This window comes from Tinamus guttatus, unplaced genomic scaffold (assembly GCF_059628265.1).
Source record: "Tinamus guttatus ecotype Peru unplaced genomic scaffold, ASM5962826v1 Tinamus_guttatus_pri_ptg000397l, whole genome shotgun sequence".
Classification (NCBI taxonomy): Eukaryota; Metazoa; Chordata; class Aves; order Tinamiformes; family Tinamidae; genus Tinamus; species Tinamus guttatus.
In genome coordinates, this window is record NW_028288931.1 from 398,505 (window position 1) to 425,450 (window position 26,946).

Here is a 26,946-nt window from a genome sequence, read left to right on the forward strand (position 1 = left end):
GCAGCATCGGATCCGCGGGAGCCTCGGCCCGGCGGAGGGGGTTAAAGCGGCTCCCGTGGGCCGAGGCTGCCGGCAGCGGGGAGGTTGCTGCTGTCCCCGGGGCTGAGCGGGAACGCGTGGGAAGCGGCTGCGGGAGGCGAGGAGCAGACAACGGAGCGGGGCGGCAGCGAGGAGCAGACAACGGAGCCGGGCAGCAGCCCTGCCCGCTGGCTCCGGGCCGTGCTAGTGCCCTTCACCCCGGGCTGGCGGCCGGGCGCTCGGGAGCGCTCGAGGAAGGAGCTGGGAGCACCTCTGCGGGGCTGCGGGCAGCCAAGGCCACGCACAGCCCCAGGGACAGGGCTGCTCCCTGCCCTGCGCTAACCAGCGCTCACCTGGCCGAATCTTTGGGCCAGGAAAATGCTCCATCTCGTGGGCCCAAAGCAGCCCAGCGCTGGGGCGGCGCAGCCAGGCAGCGGCAAGGCCGCTTTGCCTCCACTGTGCAGCGGTGTGGGTTTGCTACCGAGCACCCAGGGCAGGTTTTGCACCCTCCAGAGCCCAGAACTTGGCATTTGTGGTGCCGGTGGCAGGCCCGCGTGTAAGTAGGTAGGGATAGCTGGGGTCTTTACGGAGAATATTGGTTTATTCAGCTGGAAAAGAGCATGAATAAAGGACATACCTGGGCAGGGGCGTCCTGCCTCCAGGGCCAGCCCCTGGTTACAGCCCCCAGTCCAGAGCGAGCTGGAAACACCCGGGTCTACCCTGGCATCCAAACCTCAGCCCCGGCAGAGCCCTGCTTCCCACGGCAAGCAGCGGGGCTGAGGGCACAAACCGCAGCTCTCCCTCGGCAGAGGTGCACGGGCTGCTCCCCCGCAGCCGGCGGGGGGCCGGGAGAGTCCCCAGACACTGACCCGGGAGCCGGGGCCGCTGCCCTGGGGATCTGACACCTCCCGCCTCTGCCCCTGGAGAGCCCCAGATAAACTGCCCGATGCTCCCAAACAGATCCGCTCATGGAAGCGCTGAGGGGAGATTTATTGAGGGGGGTGGTGGTTTCTGCAGGGGTCCCCTCTTCAGATGGGCTGTGTCAGATGGTGATTGGGGCGGCGAGCCTGGCCAGGTCCCGGCCAGGACGTCCTAGGGGTCGATGACGGTGGTGGTCCGGGTGAGCTGCCAGGTCCAGCTGTAGGTGGTGATGATCAGCTTTGCTCTCTTCTTGATCCCCGTCGTGCTGTTATGGAGGGACTTGAACCCCCGCGTGGCGTTCCCGGAGCCCGTCCTCCCGGCTCCCGACCTCCTCCTCCTCAGCCAGGCGGCGGGGCTCAGCCAGGAGAAGGCCTGCTGGCACCTCAGCATCTTCCTCCTGGCCTGCAGCGCCAGGTAGCTGAGGACGTCCTCCGAGGTGCGCTTCACGCTGAACGCGCACGACTGCAGGTAGTTCTTGGTAGCCAGCTTCCACCGCTGCGCCCTGTCCTCCGCGCGGTACCGCTCGTGCTCCTCCGCCAGCCTCGCGATCTGCTCCTTGCTCAGCCTCCCCTTCCTGGTGTCCACGACGATGGGGTTTGCGCCGCCCATGATCTTGTCCAGGGCGAACACGCTCAGGATGCCGTCCGCGTCGATGTAGAACGTCACCTCCAGCAAGCTCATGCCGCGCGGCGCGGGGGAAAAGCCCTTGAGGAGGAAGCGGCCGAGGAGGTGGTTCTCCTTGGCGATGCTCCTCTCGCCCTCGTAGGTGCGGATGAGCAGGTCGGGCTGGTGGTCGTGCAGGGTGGTGAAGGTGCGCGTGGCTACGGTGGGGATGGCCGTGTTGCGCTTGACCAGCCCGTGCATCCTGCCCGTGCTCGCCTCGACGCCCAGCGACGCGGACGCCACGTCGAGCGCCAGCAGGCTCCTGGCCACGTCCGAGCCGTCCTCCAGCAGGATGGCGGCCTGCACGGCCGCCCCGCTGGCCACGGCCTCGTCCGCGTTGAGGCCGTGGTTGAGCGGCCGGCCGCCGAAGAAGCCCCGCAGCAGCTCGCGGACGCGGGGCATGCGCGTGGCGGCGCCCACCACCACCACGTCGTCGATGTGGCCCTGGCTCAGCCCGGCGTCCCGCAGGGCCCGCTCCACCGGCCGCAGCAGCCTGTGGAAGAGCTTGGCGCAGAGCTGCTCGAACTGCGCGCGGGTGATGTCTGCGTGCAGGTCGATGCCCCTGTACAGGCAGTCCACGCTCACCGTGGCCTTCTGGCTGGAGGAGAGCGCCCGTTTGGCCGCCTCGCAGGCCGCGCGCAGCCTCCAAACCGCGCGCGCGTCGTGGCTGATGTTCTCCCGGTGCTCCCTCAAGAATTCCTCCATAAAGAAGCTCACCAGGCAGTTGTCAAAATCGTCGCCCCCCAGGTGACTGTCCCCGGCCGTGGCTTTCACCTCAACAACCCCTCGGTCCACAGAGACGACGGAGGCGCTGAGGGCCCCCGCGCCCATGTCGAAGATGAGGACGTTGCGCTCGCCGCCGTCGGGGTGCTGGAGGCTGTAGGCCAGGGCCGCCGCCGTGGTCTCGTTGAGGATCCTCAGCACGCTGATGCCGGCGATGCCCGCGGCGTCCCTGGTGGCCTGGCGCTGCGAGTCGTTGAAGTGCGCCGGCACGGTGAGCACCGCGTGCGTGACGGCCCGGCCCAGCTGCTCCTCGGCCAGCTCCTTGAGGTGCCCCAGCATCATGGCCGAGATCTCCTCGGGGAAGAAGCACTTGTGGGCTCCCTTGTAGGCCACGCGCACGCGTGCGCTGCCCTCGGCGTCGCGCACGAGGCAGGGCCAGCGCTGCGCGTCCTGCGCCGCGGCGTCGCTCGCGCGGCCCAGCAGCCGCTTGGCGCCCGGCACCGCGTTGCGCGGGTCCAGGGCCGCGCGGCTGCGCGCCGCGTCGCCCAGCAGCCGCCCGGCCGCCGTGAAGGCCACGCAGCTGGGGGTGCTGCGCAGGCCCTGCCGGTTGCTCACGATGTCCACGCGGCCGTCGCGGAACAGCCCCACGCAGCACTTGCTGGTGCCCAGGTCGATGCCCACGGCCGGGCGGCCCAGCGCGCGCGCCCCGCGCCCGGCCATCCCTCGCGGCGCCCCCCGCGGCCCCCTGCCCGGCTCCCCTGCCCGGCCGGGCCGCCCGCCCCTGCTCGCGGAGCCTCCGGAGCGCCGGCCCCGCGCCGGGATGTCATAAGGGGGCTGGGAACCTTGGCGCGCCGCCAAGCTCCGCGCGGGAGAGCCCGTTCCGAGCCCGGCCCCTGGCGACACTCGGCTCCTCTGTGGGGTCGCTCCCTTTCTTTGGGAGCATCCCGCGCCGGGAAGCAGGAGCGCGGCAGGCTCCATCCCGCCACATCCAGCCGCCCTCCGCTCCCACCTCGGCTCCGTCCCGGTCCCGCGTTCCCCGCCGAGGCGGCCGGGCCTCCGCGCGGCAGGGCCAGGTGGCCGCTAAATGTGCTCCAGCCCCGGGGCTGGCGGCCTTTCAGCGCTGGATAAATCACCTGCGAAAGCCTCGCAGGGCTCGCACAAAACAAGGTAATTATTCAGAAAGCAGAGGCCGTGCACAGAGCCAGGATGTGAAAATATTATCTGCTAGTGATTTAGCGGGAGCCGCAGGCCGTGCCGGAGCACGGCAGCTGAACCGAGCTCGGTTTGGCAGCTCCGCGGCTCCCGGAGCTCCAGACAAGTCGGTTCCCGGGGCCCGAGCTCCAGCACCGCCCTGGGAGCCGGGCCGGACCCACGGCAGCGGCACACGGAGCCGGCCTTGGGGATGGCCAGCCCAGCGGGCAGGAATTCCCCCTTTAGCTACTTAATGCAGCATCCGGAGTGTTCATGGTACGAACAGCTGCATCCAGGAAGACCAGAACAGTCTCAAGCTCCGCGCGACGGAGCCAGAAGCCGCTCTGCCGCTAGCGAGGCCATCCTGGAAAATCACCGAGGCAGCGCCTTGTTGAACGTTTCTGATTTCGCTTCCTTCAGTAGCAGCTTCACAAATGTTTTTCCTTAGCCAAATGTTTTTCCCTTGGCACCCATGACTGCTCTGGCAGGTTTGTTGTTCACGTTCTGAAATGAATCGTTCCTTTTCCTCTGCTCCAGAGACTCGCAAACCCCGCGGCTCGGGGAGGTTTTATTTCACGTAACAAATCGCTTGTGGCGTCCACGTTTTCCAGGTGCGGCCGCAAGCCGGGCGGCCCCGTCCCTGCTCCCCGGGAAGCTCCCGCAGCCCCGAGCGCGGCGCGGGGGGATGTTCAGCCCGTCCCCTGCCCCCGCCGGCTCTGCCTTCTGCTCCCCCTGCTATTTCCCAGTTGAAACCCGGCAGCCAACACAACACAACGGATTTCATGAAATTAAGTATTTCTCCTACACACAGCATATTTGCCCAGTGATTATAACTAGTCCCCAAGGTAGCCAAGCAGAGCAGAATTCCCGTTTAATATGCACACCCACGCAGCCCGCAGGAGCCAGGACGCTCCCCGCGCTCCGCAGGAAACGCGAGCGCTGCGGCGGCAGCTCCTCCCCGCTCCGCTGCGCGCACAAAGCCGGGAGCATCCGCGGCCGGGGAAGGACAGGCAGGGAGAGGAGTCCGCCAGGAGCTCCGGGTGACCCCGGCAGCCCGCGGGGAGCCGGAGCGGGGGCCGGTGCCGGCAGCGGGGGCGTCACCGCCTCGTGTTGGGGCCGTATCTTGGGGCTGCAGGGGGCTGGCGACCCCCGGACGCTCCAAACCCCTGCTTGCTCCATGGGAAGCGCGCAGGGAAGCGCACGGCACCTGGAGTCGCCTTGTGGAATGGATGTTGCGATTAAAAACGAGGCAGCAAAGACAAACTCTGCGTGTTTGGGCTGTGCGTGTCTTGCCCGTCTCGACGGGAGCTAGCGCGATCCGTGAGGCGAAACCCGGGCCCACGGCCATCCCGACCCCGTCCCGCTGCCAACGGCTGCGCTCGGGCCCGGGGGGGCAGCAGCCGCCGGCACCAACAGCCCCAAGAGGGCGAAGGGGCTCCCTTGGCCCCGTCCTGCCGCCCTCACGGGGCCGGTGGGGCTCGCGGGATGGCCGCGCTTGGAAAGCCCTCCCGGATCCCCCCGTCCAGGCGCGGGGATTCTCCGGGATTCCGGGAGCCGCGGCCCCGGGCGCCTCCCCAGGACGCTCCCTGGCGCTGCCGGGGCCGCTGCCGGCACCGCTCCCCTCGAGGGCTGTTTCCGGGGAGAATTTCCCCAAATCCTCAGCCTCGGTGCCCCCGGAGGCCGCTTCCCCTGGCCCCGCTGCCTGGCCCGACCCCTCCACCCCGGAGCCCCCCTCGGGCAGCTGTCCCGAGCAATGGTGGTCCCGACTCCTGCTGTCCCCGCGCTCCGCGACCCCCTCCCGCCCTCGGGCGCTCCCGGCGCAGCCGGTGTCGGTGCCGGTGTCGGTGCCGGTGTTGGTGTTGGTGCCGGTGCCCCCGCCCGGGCCGCGCTGCCCCCCCCGCCATTTCGCCCCCCACTTCCGGTTTCCCTCCCGCAAGGCCTCTTGGGCGGCGGGGAGGGGGGAGCGGTTGCGTCACCGCGGAGTGCGCAGCGCTCCCCACGTGACGTCAGCACCCCCCCCCCGCCCGCGACGCCTTTTGAGGCGGGGGGGGAGAGGAAGGCGGTGCCAGGCCGCACGCTGCCCGGAGTGACTGCCCCAGCAACCAATGAGAGGCGGTGTCTCGAGAGTGACGCGCGGCGCGGCCAATGGCGATGTCGGCGCGGGCCGCGCGGGGCGGGGCGCGGCGCGGCGGGGCGGGGCGCGGCGCGCCTGTCAGCGCGGCGGCGGGATGGCGGCGCTCTACGCCTGCACCAAGTGCCACCAGCGCTTCCCCTTCGAGGCGCTGAGCCAGGGCCAGCAGCTCTGCAAGGTCCGCGGCCCCGCGCGCTGCGGCCTCGGGGCGCCGGGCGGGCTGCGAGGGGGCGGCTGGGGGCTTGGGGGGCGCCGAGGCGTGGGGCGCTGCTCCTGAAAGGCCCTTGGCGGGGGGAGCTTCCCCGGGGGCCTCTTTGCGAGGGGGCAGTTGGGGGTGATGGTGGCGCCGCTTGCGGGGCGGCCGGGGGAGAGGCTGGGGGTGTCGGGGGCAGCCTGGGGGCTCTCGGGGGGCACCTTGGAGGAGGGAGGTCGGGACTGGGAGCGAGGCCGGAGGAGGAGGAGGAGGAGGCGGGTGGGATGGCAGGAGCGGGGGAGCTGGGTCCACACGGGGAATGTGAGGAGGGAACGGGGAATGGGGCAGGGAGGAGGGCGGGATGGAGGAATCTGCGCCCAGGAGACGGGAATAACCGTGGCAGGGCTGCCCGCTCCCACCCGGGAGGTGAGAACAGCCCCGGCCCTGGCGCGTGGGCGTCGCGCAGGAATAAGCCCTGGTTGGGAATCCGAGCTGACACCTGCATCACCGGTGACACCCGCCCTTCCTGCCACCCTTCCGCTGCTCCTGGCCCTTGGGAGAGCAGCGGGAAGCCCTTGAATCTGGCCAGGGTGTGCGGTGGGAGTGGAAGTCAGCAGGAGATTTGGGAATCCGCGGCTGCAGGAGTCCCGCATCTCACCAAACACTTCCTGTCGTTCTAGGAGTGCCGGATCGCGCATCCCATCGTTAAATGCACTTACTGCAGGACTGAATTCCAGCAGGAAAGGTAAAAGACCTGTTGAACTGGGGAGACTGGCCTTTTCCTTAGAACAGATGCACCTGGGGATCTCCAGCAGCCCCACACCTTCGAGGCCTGAGCCTTAACCTGCAGGTTGTTGCTGCGGGAGGCTTGGGAGACCTTTGTCCTCCTTCAGAAATCTGCTGGGACAGTTGGTGTGACTGTGCGGTGTCCTTAGATTTGCACCTTTCCCTTGGCTTTCGCCTCTGGTTGGTGCCAAGCTGTGTTTCTCAGGGAAGGATCCAGGGGTGTCTCCCCCAGAGTTCTCTTTTATCTCGTTTCTGCTACCCAAAGATTAACTTCTAACGTGTTTTCTGTGCGCCTGCCTTTACACAGCTTGCAGAGGAAGGGTTGCTGAGGGCAGCTGACGAGCGCGGCACGTGCGGGAGGAGTGAGGTGCTCGCTCTGTGCACCCTGGGCAAATACAGCCCTGCTCCAACCTGTCCCTGGGCTGCGGTCCGGAGCAGGGCCCTGCGGGACCGAGGCTGTCACTAGAGCTGAATCACGTTCACCACCAATTAGCTGGTGATCACAGCCCTGCGTTTGTAAAGGCAAAAGAACTGGGGACACCTTAATTAAAGTATACCTCCTCGTAAGACTACTTTTTGGCAAATTATCCTCAACCAGATGGGGACAGGAAATGCATGTCATTACCAGAGTTCCTGGGCAAGATGGGTACGATCTTGCCACTGGACATGAAGCCTAGGGCAGACTGGGATCCTAACCACAGAGGAAATGTTAATAAAATGGTCTGTCCTTCTTCTTTACAGCAAAACCAACACGATATGCAAGAAGTGTGCTCAGAATGTGAAGCTCTATGGAACAGTAAGTGAGCAGGGCTGGTTCTCACCAAGCTCTTTCCTTTAATCCCTCTTGTCTTTATTCTAGTGAATCCCAAAGCAGTTTATGCGCTGGCTCTGCTGTAATAGCATGACTGATCAATAATATGCAGCTCCCTCAAGCGTTGAGCTTTTACCGTTCATTTTTTTTTTTAGTACAGAAAAGAGCAGCGCTGCATCATTTTAGGCCAGGAAATGAACTATTCAATATCCAATAGAAACAAGAACATGATTACATAAAGTGAGACTGCCAGAGGAAGCAGTGATAAATCTTTCTTCCTGCTTGTCTGAAATCTGAAGCAGAGATTTTGATTCTTTCTATTTTGGTGATATATATTTTCTGAAGATTTCGTAGTGCGTTAGCTATGGCACCCAGACTGTATATAAATACACTTACCTAGAGACTGGGAATCCAAATGTGGTTGTTTCTCCTGGCTCAGAATTGCAGTTAGCTTCGTCCAGCGAAATAAAGATTTTGAAGTGACAGGGAGAAGGGGAAAGAACCACGTATGAATATAATTAGGAAGCACTGCTATATATTTTGTTCTCTCTTTTTTTTTTTTTTTTTAAAGCCAAAACCCTGCCAGTACTGCAACATAATAGCGGCGTTTATTGGAAACAAGTGTCAGCGTTGCACTAACTCTGAGAAGAAGTACGGGCCCCCGCACTCGTGTGAGCAGTGCAAGCAGCAGTGTGCGTTTGACAGGAAGGATGACAGGAAGAAGGTCAGTACCCGGTAAAAAGGGCCTGGAAAGGTAAAAAGCTGGGCACAGGGACTGCGCGTCTCTTCACACAGTCTCTAGTATCTTGAAAGAGGGTGGCTCTTGGTTGTGAAGTGCTTTCCTGTAGCAGAGCTTTGCTGCAGGAGCTGTTTGTTGGGGCTGTTTAATCTTTTGAGCCCCTGGGCTCCTTTGTCAGGTCTGCTGATAAAAGACCTCTTGAATGTGGCCTAAGAGAGGGTGGGATGGCAGATGGAAAGGGACCTTTTTGTAAAATAAAAGGTACCTGCTGGGCGAAAGGGGATGGAAAAACAATCTTCATGCTGTAGCCTGAGGTGCTGGGGACGTCCTTCACCCCTTCCCAACCAAGAAACCCCTTCCATGGCTTCCGCACATCCTTTACTTGAAACAGTGCGATCTGGTGAGATTTTTGCATGTTTTAAACATTTGCTGCTCATTTGGGATGCTGCATTGATGGGCACTGTCCTCCTGCTGCTCTTCCTCGAGCACGAGGCCTTGTTTAGGTCTCCAGGAAAGCTCTGGAGACCAAATGCTCCTGTGTGCGGTTACAGGGCTTTGCTTCGACAGAACCTGCTGCCAGTCGGCCTGTCCTCCTTATAGGTGACAGAGAAGTCAAAAGCAAAGCTTGGGAAAGGCTGTAGATGCAATAAGTTTGCTGCTGTTAATGGTTCTTGCCTACACTGCAGCAGCCAAATGCAGCTCTTATCCTTCCCAGGCGCTTGAGGGATCCCTTTTGAGTCCCCGCTTGCTTGCCCATGGTCTCCAAACCTGACGATGCCTCTTGCCCTCTCCATGCCTGGGCTGTGGGCAGGAAACGAGATTCTCCCTCCAACTCTCTTGTCCTCCAGGTGGATGGAAAGCTGCTCTGCTGGTTGTGCACCCTGTCCTATAAACGGGTCCTGCAGAAGACCAAGGAGCAGTGCAAGCACCTGAGCAGCTCGTCACGGGCCGGCCTGCAGGAGAAGGAGCAGTACAGCCGCCTGGGCAGCGGCAGCCACTACAACAGGTACCGGCACGGGGGCCCCTGGCTTCCCCGCGCTCCCTAGATGCACTTCCAGGTGCCTGGGAGAGCAGCCGCGGTGCCGGGGAGCAGGGCTGGCTTTGGGCAGCTCAGGAGGAGCCGTCTAGGTCGCGCTTTGCTGGTGCGCGAGCCCGGCCGTCCTGGCTTAACCTTGTAGCCTCCCCGTGCTTTGTAGTGACCTGACTCGTGAACTGTCTGGTACACGTTTGTGAAACTCGGTGATTGAAATGCAGCTTTTAAGCATAACTTCTTCAGCTACCTACTGATTTGAGTGACGCATTTTTTATGTTTATTTTTAGTCTCCAGCTAAAGGAGAATTGAAGCTCAAAAGAATGATTTTCTTATCTTTATCATTCTTTCTCGTGCTAGGGAATCTTGCTTTAATAGGCTCAAAGTAGGTGGGAATGTTTATCTGCTGCTCTTAGACTGGAAGTCAGTCGGGTTCTGACATGCAATTTCCTTGTTTCTCTAGCCAGAAAACCTTATCCACCTCTTCTATTCAGAATGAAATCCCAAAGAAGAAACCCAAGTTTGATGCCATATCTGCCAACGGTGACAGGTGAGCCTGTTACATGACGCAACTGTGGGTGGGTGGGTGGTTTTTGCTTAGTTTATATCATAGTTCTGTGCAAATAACAGGAAGGTCTGATGCTAGAGCTGGGATCTCAGGTGCTGGGACCTCAAGGGGTTGCATAGCAGCTTTCCGGAATCTATCAGGCCAGTGTTACTTGGCTTTTAGACGTAGGTTTGAAAAGGAAAAGAATATCTAGTGCTTGTGCCTGCTAGAACTGAGACTGCTTGTTGCCTGAGCTTACAACCAGTCACAAAATCTGCAGCCAGATCAGCTTTATCCTCGTTACAGGGAAAGATGGGTGTTGGCTGCACTGTAGAGTTGAAGCCTGCAGTTTTTGTGCTGCTGGGCTGCGAGACTGGTCTGCAGGGAAGCCAGCCTTGGAGAACAGGATCTAGACCCACCTCCTGTTTCCCCCCTGCATTTTGAGGGAAGGCCGAGCAATCAAATAGCTTTGCTTGAAAGAAGCCAACCCCCTTCTGCTGCCAGTGTGCTGCTGGGTCGTGTTGATGCTGGCTGCATGTGCAGCAGAATGGGGATCACTAGCAGAGGCAGGAGAATGAGATGGGTTTGTTTATTTTTTACGCTCTTGTATGTGCATATTTTCATTCCGCCCTTTCCTCTCTGATTCTCAGCGTTCCTTCCTCTCCCGAGATGCTTTGTCCCCCTATCCAGAGTGCCCCGTCCACGCTGGCGCAGTGGCCTGTGTCCCATCAGCGTCTCGGTGCCCACCATTGTCCTGTTTCTCACGGCACTGACATCCTGAAGTGAGATCACCTGTTGTTTTTTCCCCTGTTGCCCTCCCTCCCTGGGAATTGCCTCATATTTGGAAAATGCCCCTATGGATGGATCTCCTTCCAAACAGCAGTGAATTGGGAGCACAGACCCATAGGTTCATTAGTGCCAAAGGGGTTGCAAAGGGGTTACTGGTAACGAATAGCTTCCATCTGCCTTGAACATCTTTTATTTTAAGACCAGAGATACCAACCCTCTAGCTACCTCTTGTCTCTGGTTGTTAATATAAGCAACACTAATGAAATAGAACCTAAATAATTCTGTAGGCCAGTGATTCCTGCACAGTGGTCTGCAAGACTGTTCAGCATCTGCATGGTGTTTTCTATTACAAATTGGAAGCAGATAAGGGTTAGCGGTGGTTTGGGAGCTGCAGCTGGGCATGGAGCGATCAGGGGATTCTCCTTTAATGCCAGCAGAGTGCCACTGACTTTTTTGATAAACCCCCCAACAAACTGTGTAGTTTTAGCAACTACTGAAGAGCTGCAGCTGGTTTAAATAGATATACTGCTGCATTTCTTGGGCAGAGTATGTTCAATAAGTGTGTTTCTGGGGTGGTTTATTTTCTTCTTTCTGTGAGGATGACCCCTCAAAAAGCTCCCCTTCTTGCACTGTTTTTCTATAAAATTGTCCACCCAGAGCTGGCTGAAGTCTAGTTCACGGGTTGAGCACAGTGAGGAGCAGCCAGAGGGTTCCTTTCCATCAGCAGGGCGCTCTGCAGCGGGCCGTGCAACTGGCACCTCTTTCCTGCTGACAGCAGCTCCAAATCTTTATCAGGGGCCTCTTGGCCCTGGCTTCCAGGCAGTTTCTGATGCAGCCTTCAGCTGGGCAAACCTTGAGCGTTTTTGAGCTCAGTTAACTTTCACATCACCCCCAGCATGGTCCAGCCTGTCTGGAATTGTCGTTCCTTTGTCTCGTGTGTGCAACAGGAATGATCCCAGGGTCCTGGCTGCAGCCCCCCGGCTCTGTGCTCTGCTCCCATGTTTCTGGGCAGACCATGTTCTTGTCATGCCTGCGGTCTGGAGACTGCCCCAGTGCTGCTCTGCCAGTGCCCTCCGGCGCTTCTGCGAGCTCGAGCAGCACGTTTGTTTGGTGAAAATATTCTCATTTGCGTGGCATTTATCGTGCCTGATTCCAGCCATTTAACAGGTGTGGAGTTTAGGGCGGTCATTTTGTTTGTTTTTTGGGCAATAAAGAGGCAGGTGCCTCTGGAAAAGCTCCGTTTGTTTTTCCTCTGTCTCCGTTGGGAGCAACGGAAGCCTCATCAATTCACCTTAATTAGAGGCATGAATTTTAGCCCATTTGGATGTGGAGAGCAAGTCCCTGGGACCTCTCCCAACGGAGCTGGAATCCTTGGGATGGAATTTATTTGCGGGGGGAGGACTTTTGTTTATTTTTAATCCGTTGGTTAAAGACACGGAGTGACTTGCATTTGGCAGTGTTCCTTCTAGTTCTGGAGCCTCAGGCTCACTCCTTAATGTGAGATTAAAGGGAGAGAAACCTTTCATTAATGACTTGTCACTCTTTCAGAGAAAGGAGGGGAAAAAACAGCTCCTTCCTTTAATTTGCACCTTGACACATTTGAGGGTGCGTTTTGCAGCAGTCGGACAGCAAAATACCTGCTCGTGCTCACGTACCTGACAGGAGGCTGGCGCGCCGAGCCCGCCACGCTGCTCCCGCTTCCTGCGTGCCCCAGGGCCAGGACACGATCCTTGGAAAAGGAAGGGCATGGAGCCGCTCCGGTGCTCGGGGCCTGCGTGTCCCTCGTGCTCCCCGCTGGGTGGCAGAGCCGGCCCTCGCCTCCCTGCTCCGCCGGGAGCCGCTCTGGGAATCGGGAGCATCTCCTGGCGCTCCCTAGCTCCGTGGGATGCAGCAGAGGGGAGCTTGCCTGGGCAAGGGAACAGCAAGAGCAAGGATTTGGTTTAGCCAGAGGGATTCTGAGAGGAAGGCTTGCTTTTTTTTTTTTTTATCATTATTTTTCTCCCAGCATATTTGCACTGCATGGGGAATTAAAGCTACTGTTAGCAGCACAGAAAAAAATAAAGCTACCATTAGTAGCACACAGGAAAGCGCTGGAGCATCTAGCATCACCCTGGCGCTGCAGAGCCTCTCCTTGGGAACGCAGTGCTTGGGAGCACACAGAGCAGAGCACGGTGCAGGGCGAGCAGCCAGTGCCCGTCCTGGGTTAGGGACAAGGGCCTGGATGCCCCGGGACGGCAGCGCTGAGCCCAGAACGTGGCTCCTCAGGACCCTCCAGGGCTAGTGCTGGGCACGGGCGCTGGGACAGCTCTTGACCTGCTCTGGAAGCTGCAGGTAGCTTTGCCCCTTTACAGCAGCAGTGCTCTCTGATAAAGGCCAGGCTGCAAGTAATCTTTCAGGTGAAGGTGTGTTGCTTTTATTATTTCTGTTAAGGTTTTATGCACCAGGATCAGGTGAGTGTGGCTGGGAGTGTGCTGCCCCTTTAGCACTGCAAGATAAAAAGCAGGCTCGTCCGTGCAGTGGCAGGGAAGGAAGGCAGGAAGGATCAGGTGAGCTCCTTGTCGTGTATGGAGATACAGGCTGTCCTGTAGCTTGTGCTTCTCTGCAACCCCGGCAGGTTCAGGGAGGTCAGTGAGTTACTCGGGAGGTGTCTCATGTGCAGAGAAACCCTCAGCTGGTCACTCAGGTTTAGAGCAGCTGGCTCTGAAGGGACGGTGTCTGGGAAATACGCCTCCATCTCCAGCCATTTCGCTGTCTTCCCACACAGAGACCTTTCTGCTCTCAATGGAGCTTCCTCCTAACTTGCTGTGTCACTGCACAACTGCAATACAAAAACCCAGCGTCTTTTTCCCTCCCAGTTTCCGTGCTGAGGACGGTGCTGACTCTAATCTAGGTGTCTCCTTTGCGTTGTTTGTTTAACACAAGGGTTATTTGTTTCTCTTTGGAGTTGCCTCCCTATCAGAATGGTTATTTGCATCTAGTGACAGGTTTTGCTCTACACCGATGGACTGCCTGTGCATCAAAACTGTTCTAGGTGGTTGCATAAACGTTCCTTGGCTCCCTGATAGCTGTTCTCGGCTCTTTGGTTTGAAAATGGATCACTGTCACCTGAGGGATAATGACAGGCTCTGCCTGATGGTCACAGAATACCCGTAACGGTCCCGTTCCCCTCCCAGCCGTGCAGTGATGCAGCTTGATATGTGGCAGACATCCCTTTTGTCCATCACACCGTGTGTTTCCGTGCAGCACGCAGGGCAGCGGTGGCAGTAGCTCCTCCCATGGATGCTGAACCCCGTGTGTGTCGCAGAGTCATTCCCGGTCTCCTCGGAGTGCCCTCCGTGTGGGAGCTTCTCTGCCTCGGTGAATAGAAGGGTCGTGACAAGTCTCTCCCTGTTCTTTGCTGCAGTTTTTCTCCAGACCTCGCCCTCGACTCTCCTGGCACCGACCACTTCGTTATCATTGCCCAGCTGAAGGAGGAGGTGGCTACTTTGAAGAAGATGCTGCACCAGAAGGATCAGATGATTTTGGAGAAGGAGAAGAAGGTACAGTCAGGGACTCGCCTCCTCCCCAGAATGCTGACAAAGCCCCCAAGGAGAGTCTGGCTTTTTATTGTGGGGTGAACAACTAAATTTCTGCCTCCTTTCAAAGTTAGAGGCTTTCTGGACCCCGCAGCTCCTAGAAGAGCCTTGCTTCATTAAAGGCTGTTCTCTGAGCACTGTGTGCAAGAGCTCCGTGTGGGAGCCAGGCCAGGAAAGGTGGTGCTGCCCTGTGCAGGAGGGCAGCAGGGCTCTGGCCCGGGGCTTTGGAGCTCCTGCTCCTCTGTACAGTCTCATCCAGTCTCGGGCAACTTCTGTAGATGCATTTTCTGTGCCAGGGTATGTCTGGGGTGAAGAGACTCGTTTCCTCTTCCTGCTCACGTGCTCCTTGCTGCTCTACCCGCAGATCACAGAGCTGAAAGCTGACCTGCAGTACCAGGAGTCGCAGATGAGGGCAAAGATGAACCAAATGGAGAAGACGCACAAGGAGGTCATGGAGCAGTTACAGGTGACAGCATTTTTGTTTTAATTTGCTGAGCTCCGCTGTAGCCAGGAGTGCCTGAGGACACTCTGGAGCAGGACATCTCGTGAGGCTCTGCCCTGCGCCAGGCTGCAGGGCACCTTCCCCCCGGGCTGTGGGCTCCGTGCTGCTCTCTCCTTGTGCCTATGGTGCTCTGTGTGTCCACTGCAGACTAGATGGGAACCTTCAGACTCGTTTCACTGACTGCCAAAATCAGGTTTGAGCCTGTTTATCCAGACTGCAAAACCCGTGTCAGCTCCCTGTGCCATGTGGCGCTTACTGTGATTTATGTGACAGTGCTGAAGAGAACAAAGCCCAAGAAACAACCGGCAGTTCTCTCAAAATCCGTCTCTGCGCAGTCCAAATAAAGAAGCCCCTGAGCTTGAGGGAACAGGGAGAGCAGGATTCTTGTCACGGCCATGGGAACAGCAGACAGGCTATCGACATGAATGTGCTCTGAGCCGCTGCAGAGATGGGGTCAAAGGGGAGCTGGGTACAGGGAAGGAATTGGACACACAAGTGAACTTTGCACCCTTTAATTACGGTGAGGTCTATAATGATCTAAAGCTCTAGCAATGAAAAGTGGGAGTCAGTAAGAAAATAGGTCTGTATTCACACAGAAAAACAGCCCCTCCTCCATCAGCACACACCCGAGTTAATTATTAGAGTGGAGGGTAGGTTTGGAGACTGCAGGTTCTGTCAGATAGCTGGTGCCCTTGAGAGCCTCTTCACAAGTCGCCTTTGTAAGCAGTTTAAGCCTGTCCCAAGGCTGGATTATCTTTGTGGGGTGTGTAGAAGGCTGGAAACACGTCCCAGCCCTTGTTAGCTGGGCAGCACTGGCTTGCAAGCCAGGACCTCGTGGGAAGCAGAGCCTGCTCTCATTCTGGGCTGCCTTCTTGGATCTGCGCTGCGTTTCAGCCTGGCTCTGCTTCCCCCTCATAGTGACCCCCTCATAGCGGTCCCCCTCTCTGGGTGACCTGCAAAGAGCGCATTGTTCTTGCTTCAATTCTGAGTAGTTATCCAGTGTCACAGCCTGCTTGGTTGCCTTTCTTGGCAGCCCTGGCCGCAGAGCCGAGGTCTAAGCGGGAGCCGCTCCGCTGCCTGCAGCGGCTCCGCAGGGTGGGACACGCGGGTGGCCCCGGGCTGTGTGGCAATGTGGGGGACGCCACGCGCTGGCACGGCCTTCGCTGCAGCTAAAACAGGACATCGGCCTCCAAGGCTGTGGGGCACCTTCCAGCAGCCTTAAAACCCGCTCGATCCTAAAAGGAGAGAGGAGGCAGCAGGGGCAGGGGCAGGCTGCCCGCAGGCGCCGTCGTCCCAGGCTGCGCGTGTCTGTCGCCCGCTGTGCTCTCCTGCACTTGGCTTGGGCTGGCGCTGCCCAGAACTTGTTCTCTCTGGTGTCCGAGTGTTTCACTTCGGCTGCTGCTGGGGCTCTGGAACGCTCTTCATTGATTCCAAAATAAAAGTTCAAATGCTCTCGGTGTATCGCAGGTGCCTTGAAGTGTTCACGTGATTCACTTCTTAATGTGCTGCTGTTTGGTGTTATTTTGTCTGTCTTTTCATGGGGGAAGCAAGGGTGTCCATCTGTCCAAATGCGGTGGCTGGTGCAAGGGGAAGGGAAGGAAGAAGAGCCTGTCCTGGTGGTGCTGACCGGTGCATTTAGCTGGGTTAAGGAGAGCTGGGCGTTCGTCGCGTCCCGCAATGGCAGCGCTGGCCTTCAGCCTCCTCCTCAGCTTCAGCAGCGGGGTTTGTTGGGGACAGCTGGGACGAGCCCTTCTGAGGTGGCAGAGCTGGCGTGTGTCCAGGCAGCGCGAACCCTGAGCCGTGCCATTAAAATACCCATTTTCACTGTGTTTCCAGGCCAAGAACAGAGAACTCCTGAAGCAAGCAGCTGCCCTGTCCAAGGGCAAAAAGCCTGAGAAGTCGGGAGCAATAACCTCCCCTTAGAAACAAAACCAAACCCCCGCTCTGGGAGCTTTCCCCAGCATTAGCCAAGGAGTCTAGGAGGCCTGCCTGCTCGCTGGAAGCCAAAACCTCACTTTTCTCACTATCCCGTTGCTGTGGACTCGATGGAAACGCCTGGTGTGTGTTGCCTTTCGACAGCATGCTTGAGTGTGTCTGGTTCCGATCCCCACTGATCCCGTTTGTGCTGTGGTGATCCACGGGGAGAGGTCCCGGCCGCCCTGGATCTCCCTGGGTTCCTGACAAGCGTTTTTCTAACCCGTTTCTACCACTGCCAGCCCTTTCTATAGCAAACGGGACCTGCTGCGTTAGAGACTTCTCGCTGCTTTTGGACGCGCTGCGCGGAGGCGGTGGCCGTGGCCGGTCGGGGCGCGGGCAGGCGCCGCGTGCGGGGGGAGCTCAGTTTTTTGCACTGTTCCCTCTTCCAAAGGAAGCCGATAATCACCAGCCCACCAGATGTTCCCAGAGGGTCGTGTCGCTGCTGAGAGCGGTTTGTTCATCGTTGCGAAGACGCTCCCAAAGCGGGGCTGTACGTTTATCTTGCAGGAGTTGGGGTTTGTCTTCCTGTGTCAGCTTGGCCCCCTGCCCGCCTGGCTGGCGGGGTTGGGTTTGGTTTTGTAGCTTTGGGGCTGGGAGCCGGAGCAGAACGATGCAGACCCCCCCGGCACCCCTTGGTGGCCTTTGGGCTTCGGTGACCTTCGCGGCTTGGGGTGCTTGAGCTGCTCCCACTCCCCCATCCTCGCGCGAGGCTGAAGGAGAGGTCAGGGCTCGGCTGCTGCTCTGCCCTGCAGTCCCTGCATCCCGTTCCCTGCTCTCCCCCTCTCCCTGCCCTTCCGGATGCCGAAGGGCCCGGCTGGTTCCTGCGGCTCCGGAGACGCTTCCCTGCGCCAGGACCAAGGGCCGGGAGAGCCCCGGAGCGAGGGGGCTCCTCGGCCGCGGGGCAGCCCCTGGTGTCACCCGCGCCGGGACAAGGAGACACCCCGGGGCTTGGAGACCTCGGGGCACAGGAGAGAGGACCCGGAGCGGCGCCCGCGCGCGTGCGGGAGAGGAGACGCTGCCCTTGGCCGGGGCTTCTTAGGCTTTCAACTAGAGATCGTGAGTGTTTGTTCCTTTTTTTAAATGTTACTAAGGATGACTTTACTCAAAGGCACTTTTTTGACGATGTTGGCTTCCAGCATGGAAGGAGCACGCTGCAGCATCAGACACTCTGCCACGTTTTGGTGTTGTTGTTCTTTATTTTCTAAAGAGACTTCTGATGTGAAAAGGAAAACAAACAAAAAAGTTACACTTTGCCAGAGTGTGACAGCAAGAAAATACTCGCCTAATTTTATACTTCACGTGTTTTTAGAAAATGAGGTGCGTTGATGGGATTTTTTTTAAATGGGCGCTTTGCTTTTTTTGCTCCCCTCGAGATACAGAAATAAGGAGAGGGAGAAAGGCCCTGTATATACTATTATGGTTTTTTTTAATTGTGACAAATTGATCCTGCAGTTGAGTAGCTGATGATTTGTAGTAATAACATTGTTTCTTTGTATGTTTGTAATAATGGAGATTTTAAAGGGATGCTTTGATTTGTACAAAACTGAAAAATGTAAAAGTGTTTAAAAAAAAAAAAAAAAAGCAATCCTCAGCTGTGTGTCTGATACTTTCTATTTGCCTTAAAGAAAAGAAAAGAAAAAAATGCCCTTCCCTGCGTGGAACTGATTTGTCTCCTGCTGGCGACTGCCAGGTCAGAGCACCAGGCGCAGCTGTGGGATTTGGTGCATGGGAATGAAATGGCATTTTCTATTGTTTGCTCCTACTTTTGTTTCTATCTTTAAATCCTCCTAATCAAGCCTGTTGCTAGGATCCTTGTTACTTGGATACATGGAGCTTCCCGGGACGGATCTGGCGGCACCAGACGAGATGTGTCTATTTTCCTCCCCCCGAGGAGCGCGCAAACGGCACAGCCTTGGTAGGAAAGCGAAGGACAAGAGGAGGCCGAGGGCCTTTTCTTCTCTTAAGACACAAGCGCAGCCCGGGTGAGTAAGTGCCCTTTGTGTCCCTGCAGTCCTGCCCCGCTCCGCCAGCGTTACAGTCGTTTGGGGGAAAGACATTTACTTCAGAAGCTTCTGGTTTTCTGAGAGAAACGTGGTAGCCCCAAACTCGCCCGGTACTTCCATGTCTGCACTGGGAGATGCAAACCGTAGCTCTTGAGGGAACATCCCAGCAGCTCCTCCAGCTCCAAATATTCCCGCTTTTCTATTCTCCTGAATTGGAGCTGTACACACAGAGCAGCCCCGAAGGTGCTGGGACAAACAGCCAAGTCTGTAGCCAAGCGCAGGGAAGGAAGACGGTTCCCAGGGAAGGAAGACGGTTCCCAGGGAAGGAAGACGGTTCCCAGGGAAGGGAGACGGTTCCCAGGGAAGGGATCTCATGGCTCCTCCTGCCCGCGGGAGACGGGAGCCCGTGCACAGGAGCGGGGGCTGCACGAGGCGGCTCCCGGGGACCGTGCGGGGCAGCTCAGGGAGGGAGACACCCTGTCCCCGTGCCCTGCGCCCCCGGGAAGGACGAGCCGTGGATTTTCCTTGGGATCGTCTTTCCGGTGAGCCCTGCAGCCGGCAGTGCTACGCCCAGGGAGGGAGAGGATATCCATTTTGTCTTTCCTTCGAGCTCCGAGTTGTTTCTTTTGATGTGGTTGTTTTCCACCTGGAAGCCATCAGGGCTCTCTCCGGGATTCGCTGGATCTCTGGCTCCGCGAGGCAGCCGCAGGCCCTGCCGAGGGAGGGACGTCCTGCCCGGAGCCGCAGCCTTGCTGGGCTGGTGCCACGGGGCTGACGGGGACATTGAGGGGGTTAGAAACGGCAGGGCCAAAACCGGGACCCATCCTGCTCTGCCCAGGTCAGGAGCACGGGGGCACGAAGGGGATTTGTGCTGTAGGGCCTTAAAAAAACACCGTGAGGGTCTTAAAATCCTCTAAAGCTTCAGGAACTTGCTCTGTAACTGATCGTGGAATAGGAAACGGGACCAGGGCCCTTGGCTTGGCGCTTTCCCTCTTCCGCCAGGTTTCGCACAGGGCTCGGCTGCCCTTTGCCTCCTCCCTTAGGGAATCTTGGCAGCTCCAGGAGTCCAAAGGCTCCGGGGCTCCAGCGTGAGCCCAAACCCCATGCAGGGCTCCTGGAGTGCCCGGGAACGCTCCTCCCGCGGCTTCCCAGAGCTCTCCAGCCGCTCGGGATCTTTGACTGCAACGGCCCTGTCCCTAACGGGGACACGGGGGAAGGAAACGCGTAAACCAGCGCGCGACTGCGACTGCAGAGAGGAGCACGGCCCCGTGGTCCCCGCTGCCTCCCTCTGCCCTCGCCAGCGTGGGTGGGATTTTCCCTGGCCTTTCTGGGAGCCGCGGGAAGCAGCCGCCGTCCCCAGGCGACCTGGCTGTTGGCGCGACGGGCCCCGCTGTGCCGCGGGCTGCCTCGCCGTGCACTGAGCGTCCCAGCCGCCCCGCGGGCTCCGTCGGCCGCTCCGCACGGCTGGGGAGGGCGCTGGCGCTGCCGCAGTAACGCCCGGGGCTGCCCCGCGTCGCCCCTTTCCCCGCGGGAGCTCTGCCCTCTGCTGCTCCCCCCAATGCAAAGGCTCGGGGAGTGTTTTGGGCTTTTTCCCCCCTTTTCCCAGGGCCGGCACTGAGCAGAGTCACTCCGAGCTCCGAGGGGGCAGCAGGTCACCGCTGCGCAGCGGCCGTGGAGAGCGCGGAGAAGCCGGTGCCGACGCTCCGCGCCAAGGAGCGTTTGCAAAGGGGCCGGGAGAAGTGCTGAGGCTGCAGCGAGGGGCCACGGGCTGCGCCAACGGACCCAGGGAGCTGCCCCGGCGCAGGGGGCTGCAACGGGGTAAATCCATGGGATTCCCCCCAGGAATTACTTCAGATCGCCCTCAGCAGCCGAAATACCAAGCTTTGCAATTTAGCTTGCACCAGGGCTGCAGGGGGGTCCTAGAGCTGCATCCCCGAGGCCACTCTACCCCTGCAGCACTGCTGCCTGCTCGGTTTGGGCCAAATCTTCTTAAAACCAGATGTTGTGTTGCAGTCACCTTCCCAAAACTAGGACCAGGGGCTGGATGAGGGGCACAGGGAGCCGGGCGCCTTGCCAGAGCCTCCGTCCCGCTCCCAAGCAGATGCCATTAAAACCGGGGAGCCGAGAAGCGGAGGCGGCCGCAGGGGCTCCCGGCGCGGGCCGGGAGCGGGGAGGCTGTTGCCAGGCGAAAGCCGAGTTGTTTGTGCAGCCGGGGCTGTTTGCTGGACTTTGCCGCGCGGCCTGTCAGGCGGCAGCAGATCGTTATCAGCGCCGCCGCCTGCCGCCTCTTGGCTGTTTGTCACTTTTCCCCCTTTTTCTTTCTCCTCTCCCCGCCTTCGCTGCCGCCTGCACTTGTTGTTCCAGGGCGGGAGCTGGCGCCCGGTCCTCGGTGCCGCCGGAGCCCCGAGCCCAGGGGCGGCTGCTCTCTGGGGGCTGCTCTGCACCGCGGTTCTGGGCCCAAATGTGGGGTGCGATGCTGAGTACGAGGCCTGGGTGCTGGGCTGGCACCAGAACCGGCCCAGAGCATGGGAATGGGTCCTGGGCTGGCACCAGAACCGCTCCAGAAACAGTCCTGGGCACGAGGCATGGTTTCGGAGCGGCATGGGGCAGCAGGTTCTGGGCTTGTTCCAGAACCGGGCGCAAAGCCTGGGTTCTGGGCTGGCTGGGCAACTGGTACCAGGTCCAGGTTCTAGCCTGGTGCCAGAACCAGCCCTGGGCATGTGCATGGGTTCTAAGCTCGTTCCAGAACCAGGCATAAAGCACAGGTTCTGGGCTGGCTCCACAACTGGCTCAGGGTGAAGGCCTGGACTCCAGGCTGGCTCCAGAACCGGCTCAGGGCACAAGGCCCAGGTTCGTGTCTGCCTCTAGAACCGGTCCTGGGTGCTGGGCACAGGTTCGGGACTGCCTTGGGAACCAGGCATAAAGCACGGGTTCTGGGCTGGCTCCAGAACTGCCTCCGGGCACCAGGCCTGGGTTCCGGATTGGTTCCGGTACCAGCCTCGAGCACCAGGCCTGGGTTCCGGGCCGGCTCCGGTCCCGGCCCGTCCCCCCGGGCGCCGCCTCCTCCTCGCGGCACCGTCGGGGGACGCGGACGGGGGGAGCCGCGGCGGACTACAACCCCCAGCAGCCCCCGCGCCGCCGCTCGCCTATTGGCGGACGACCGCGCCCCCAGCGCCGCCATTGGTCGAGTGCTCCTGGGGGCGGGGCCCGGTGGCGGTAAACCCTCCCCCGGCCCGCGGCGGCGCTATGAAAGAGCCGCGGGCGGCGGCACCGGGACCGGGACCCTGCGAGACCCGCGGCGGCCGGGACCGGGACCGGGAGCCCGCGGCGCCGCCATGCTGCTGGCGGGGGCGCAGCGCTGCCCGCCGGCGCCCGCGGGCTGCCGGGGCTGCGGGGCCCCGCGCGGCGGCGAGGTAAGCGGCGCTGCCCCCGGGGGACGGTCCGGGGAGCCGCCGCGCCGGGCCGGCCGCTTCCCTCCCCCTGGCTCGTGACACGAGTTGCCCGTTCTCAGCCCCTCGCGGCTCTCGGTGGTCCCGGCGCTGCTTGCTCGGGTTCGGTCCGGGCCTCGTCCGCTGGTGCCGGGTGGGCGCGTGCCCCGCGCCGCCCTGTCCCCGGAGGCTCGGGGCACACGGGTGGCACCTGCCCTCCCGCTTCAACCCATCCTGGTGCCACCGGCCTTCCCGGCACCGAAACCGTCCCCGTGTCCCTGTCCCCAGCCCTGGCAGGCTCCTCTCCGGCAGGAACGCGGCCGGTGGCTGCGGTGCCAACTGTTTGCTCGGCCTCTCCTTATCGGCGCCCATTTTCCAGCAGGTGCCCGGGCTCAGCGCCGAGGCCGGAGCCCGCTCTGTGCCTCAGTTTCCCCAGCGGCGCCCGGCTGGGGCGCACGGCGGGGCCTGACCCTCCCCGCGGTGCCGCCGAGACGAGCGGTGACCAAGAGGCGCCTGCAAAGTCCCCCCGGGCTGGCTCGAAGGGTGGCTGGAGGCTCCGCGCTCCGCCGGGCGCTCCGGGACCTTCTCAGCTCCGTCTCGCTCGGTTTCGCCCTCCCGGGGAGCCTCCGCGGGCTCTGGTGGCCTCTTTGCCCCGGGTTGTTGGACTGAGTCAGAGGCTGCTGGGGAGGAGGCGCTGGGCGCTCCGCTGTCCCACTGTCACCGTCCGGCCCGACTCACGGCCGCGGCACCGCCGCTTTGCGCTCCCCCCTGCCGGAGCGGGACGGCTGCTGGCGCCAGCGGCCGAAATGGGACACGGTTATTTTAGGCCTGTGTCCTCTCCGCTGCCAGGCGCTTTGCCGGTCACGGTTTTGGGTCTAATTGCAGCAGATTTCCCTTTTTCCTCCGCTCGGGGAGGCAGGGCGAGATGCAGCCCGGCCCTGCGCGACTCTGCTCGCCCTGTGCCTGGCTGGAGCGCTCGGCCCCTCCGGCACCCCCTGTTTTCCACCTAACCAGCCTCTAGGCTCTGGATAGTTTGCATATTTTGGTAAAGTTGGGGATTCTTGTAGTGAGTTTTCAGAGCATCCCTTTGGAAGGGGAAAGGCTGAGCTTGAAACCTGGAGCTGGGGCTGTTTGGAGGGGGCTAAAGGAGCTGAACGTTGTGTCTGGGGCTGGGCGTCCGCGGGCAGAACCCGGAGCCTGGTTCTCTTTTCCCCGGGTTTGCGGATGGCCCTGGGGGTGCCGGTTATCAGCTGGGGGCTGCGATCCGACTGCTCACGGCCCCGGGTCCCCCGGGAGAGCGGCCGGGCTGTGTTGGCGGTTCCCCTCGCTGGAGCGCCGCGGGCAGGATGGGGAGCGGAGAGAGCATGGAGCGAGCGTGGAGAGAGCATGGAGCGAGCGTGGAGCGAGGGGGAAGCGTGCGTGGAGCGAGTGCGGAGTGAGCACCCAGCCTGACGCAGCCCCGGGGCCGGGTGGTCCCCCGGCACCCGCTCGCCCCTGAGTCGCCCCTTCTGCTCGCGCCCGGGACGCGCGGTGACATCCCGGTGCCCAGGACCCCTCCAGCAGCGTTTTCCTGCCCGGAGCGCCCTTTGGAGCCCTTGTCCTTTCCTCCCCATAGGACAGAGCGGTGGAAATCCCGCGGCAGCTGCCCCGGAGCCCCAGCGCCTTCATCCCCGCGGAGGAGGTGAGCGCGGCACGGAGCTCGCGCGTCGGACGGTGCCCCCGGCCCTGCCCCGCGTTGGAGGGGACAGGGGTGTCCCCGTGCGTGGGGACTCCCACGCGCCGCTCCAAGCACCCCAAGGGGATGGGGACACCGTGTGCTGCAGGGGGGACCCCAGCCGGGTGCCTGAATCCAGCTGCCCTCCCTCGGGGTTCCCCTTCCCGGGGATGCCGGCTCGGGGCCGCAGCCGCTGCAGCGCTCCGTGTCGCGCAGATCCTGCGGGAAGGCGCCGAGCGCGGCCGGCGGCAGCTCTGCCTCGAGGCCCTGGCGGCCGCGGGCAGGGGGGACAACGTGGCCGCGGTCATGGGGCTGCACCCGCAGTATCTCAGCAGCTTCTGGAAGACGCAGTGCCTGCTGCTGTGCATGGACGGGCCCCTGCCCTACCACAAGCGCCACTACATCGCCATCATGGTGAGGGACGCGGGGACTGTGCCCGGCGCGGGGTGTCCCCTGGGGATGGGGATGTCCCGGCACCCCCGGCCCCTCAGCCGGGTTGTGGCCTGGGATCCGAGGGGTTTGGGCCTCCCATGTGAAACGTGTCCCCTGCCAGGGCTTGTTTGGCTGAGAAGCCATTAGGCACCATCCCTGTCCCCTTGTCGCCCCATTCCCAATGAGCTGCAGGGGACAACACGGGCGCATGGCTTGTCCTTGCGGCCACATAGGCCATGGAGGTGGCCCTGTGGTCCAGCCTGGGGGCCTCGGCCCCGCTCTGGCAGGACGTGGAGCCCCGGGGTGGCCGCGGGGAGGCTCGGGGAGGGTGGCCCGTGCAGGGCTCGCCGGGCTGAGCGGGGCCGTCGCGCAGGCGGCCGCGCGGCACCAGTGCTCCTACCTGGTGGGGCTGCACGCGGCCGAGTTCCTGCGCGCGGGGGGCAGCCCCGCGTGGCTGCAGGGGCTGCCCCGCGCCCCGCGGAAGCTGCGCGGCCTCAACGAGATCAACAAGCTGCTGGCGCACCGGCCCTGGCTCGTCACCAAGGAGCACATGGAGGTGAGCGGCGCCGCGGAGCCGGGACCCCCTCGGGGGCCTGTGGGGCTGGGGGTGCAGGGGGGTTCGGAGCTGGGGGCCGGGGCTGTGCTGCTGCGTGGGTGGGGGGGGACATGTCCCCTGTCCCCAGGGGCTGCGGGGACGTCTGTGCATGGGGCCGAAGGCCGCGCGCGTCTCCGCTCCAGGCTCTCCTGAAGCCGGGGGAGAACAGCTGGTCGCTGGCGGAGCTGGTGCAGGCGCTGGTGCTCCTCACGCACTACCACGCGCTCTCCTCCTTCGTCTTCGGCTGCGGCATCACCCCCGAGGCGGAGCAGGACGGGGCGCCCGGCTGCCGGCCCCCCTCGCCCCTGGGCGACGGCGGCCCTGCCGGCGAGGACGGCGCGGGGGTGAGCGAGCCACCTGCGTGTCCCCGCGTGTCCCCATGTGTCCCCGCGTGAGCCCCACGTGTCCCCGCGCAAGCCCCGTGCATCCCCGTGCGTCCCCGCAGGGTAAGGACGCCGCGCACGAGGTGGAGCTGCTGGTGGAGCGGATGAAGCTGCTGCGGGAGAGCCCGCCGGAGGAGGAGGGCGTCACGCAGGAGGAGATGGCGACGCGCTTCGAGCTGGAGAAGACGGAGAGTTTGCTGGTGGCCCCGTCGGGTAGGGGCCGCGGGGGCTCCGCGGGGCCGCGGGCCGGGGGCTCCCCGCTCACGGCGGCCGCGCGGGTGTCGCGCAGACGGGCCGGGCCCGGCGCTGCGCTCCAGCCTGCTCCGCTTCGTGGAGGACCCCGACTTCGGCTACAAGGACTTCACGCGCCGCGGCGAGCAGGCGCCCCCCACCTTCCGCGCGCAGGTGGGTGCCCTGGGGCGGACGGGGGTCCCGGGCGATGGGCTGGCACCGGGCGGGAGCCTGCGCCCACGCGGGGCCCTGCTGGGACACGTGCTGGGGAAAGGGTGACATCGGGCTGGAGAAGGCAGGACACGGGACCCGCCGGCACTTGGGTCCCTTCGCTCGCAAGGGACCCTGCGTTCTGGCTGTGGAGCCCCCATCCCAGCAGCCTTTTCCCGGCAGGATTACACCTGGGAAGACCACGGCTACTCGCTGATCAACCGCCTGTACCCGGACGTGGGGCAGCTCCTGGATGAGAAGTTCCAGGTGGTCTACAACCTGACGTACAACACCATCGCCATGCACTGCGGCGTGGACACCTCCGTGCTCCGCAGGGCCATCTGGAACTACGTCCACTGTGTCTTCGGCATCCGGTAGGGCCCCAAGTGCCTCGAGCGGCGCCGGGTCCCCCCGTGTGGGCAGCCTCCGTGAGAGGAGAGCGGGAGCAGGGGACGTCCCCGCTGCCACCCCTGTGCTCTGCCCCCGGAGCGGGTGCTGCGGCAGGGCCCTTCTGGCACTGCTTGTGCTTGGCGTGACGTGGCCTCCTCTCCGCAGCTACGATGACTACGACTACGGGGAGGTCAACCAGCTCCTGGAGCGCAGCCTGAAGATCTACATCAAGACGGTGGCCTGCTACCCCGAGAAGACGACCAAGCGGATGTACACGCAGTTCTGGAGACACTTCAAGCACTCGGAGAAGGTGCCGTCCCCTCTCCCTGCGGAGCCGGGCAGGGAGCTGCTCCCGTCTCCCTGTCCCGGCTCCTCCTGCGCCCCAGGGTGGTGACGGGGGCCGTGCTGGCCTCGTCCCCGCTGTGCCCCGACGCTGCTGCCCTGCTCGCAGGTGCACGTGAACCTGCTGCTGCTGGAGGCCCGGCTGCAGGCGGCTCTGCTGTACGCGCTGCGCGCCGTCACCCGCTACATGACCTGACAGCTCCGCGCTCCCTCCTGCTCCTCCCCAGCACGGGGGGAGCCGGCGCCTTAGAGACTTCCCTGCAATATTGTCCCCTGCCTTAAGGGGCCTGGAGCTGTGCAGGGAGAAGCGGGGGGCTTATCCCTCTGTCCCTTATGTTGGACAAGGGGCTGGTCCCTTCCTGTGCCGCGGATGGGGTTGTCCGGCGGCTCCAGGCTTTCCTCGGGATGAAGCCAAACGGGGGCGGCTCCCGCGCCCGGCCGTGACGTTACCCCGCAGCGGGGCCCGTCCTCGTACCAAAGATGTCCCAGATCTCCGGAGGGAAGGGCCGGGATTCATCCTCCTGCCCTGCTCCCGGGGCTGCCCCGGGGACACCCGCACTCCAGCGCTCGGCCGCGTCCCCGTGCGGCCGCCCCGGTGGGACAGGGCCCCGCAGCTCCTGCT

The 26,946-nt window shown here is 61.9% G+C and overlaps 3 protein-coding genes across 4 annotated transcripts; 2 read left to right on the plus strand and 1 right to left on the minus strand.

Moving 5' to 3' along the window:
• Positions 1-1,207: 1,207 nt before the first annotated feature.
• LOC104568167 (heat shock 70 kDa protein 1A-like) lies at positions 1,208-3,045 on the minus strand. The gene is given in 2 exon segments (XM_088530962.1): positions 1,208-1,293; positions 1,296-3,045. Coding segments are annotated over 2 exon segments (1,836 nt in total).
• A 2,685-nt stretch (positions 3,046-5,730) lies between these two features.
• Positions 5,731-16,717, plus strand: FAM76A (family with sequence similarity 76 member A). 2 transcript variants are annotated; one of them, XM_088531048.1, is made up of 10 exons: positions 5,731-5,825; positions 6,521-6,585; positions 7,368-7,422; positions 8,009-8,161; positions 9,025-9,182; positions 9,670-9,756; positions 10,404-10,535; positions 13,946-14,081; positions 14,482-14,583; positions 16,456-16,717. In XM_088531048.1, exons 1-10 carry the CDS (start codon positions 5,745-5,747, stop codon positions 16,540-16,542), a joined length of 1,056 nt encoding a protein of 351 aa, XP_088387174.1. In that variant the 5' UTR covers positions 5,731-5,744; the 3' UTR covers positions 16,543-16,717. The 2 variants fall into 2 exon arrangements, with proteins under 2 accessions (XP_088387174.1, XP_088387175.1); XM_088531049.1 differs by lacking the exon at positions 10,404-10,535.
• A 6,696-nt stretch (positions 16,718-23,413) lies between these two features.
• On the plus strand, positions 23,414-26,542 carry SESN2 (sestrin 2). The gene is made up of 10 exons (XM_088530963.1): positions 23,414-23,455; positions 23,643-23,708; positions 23,958-24,155; positions 24,547-24,729; positions 24,912-25,112; positions 25,214-25,364; positions 25,441-25,556; positions 25,776-25,966; positions 26,148-26,292; positions 26,434-26,542. The coding sequence occupies exons 1-10, from the start codon at positions 23,414-23,416 to the stop codon at positions 26,518-26,520; spliced, it is 1,380 nt and encodes a 459-aa protein (XP_088387089.1). The 3' UTR covers positions 26,521-26,542.
• Positions 26,543-26,946: the final 404 nt, after the last annotated feature.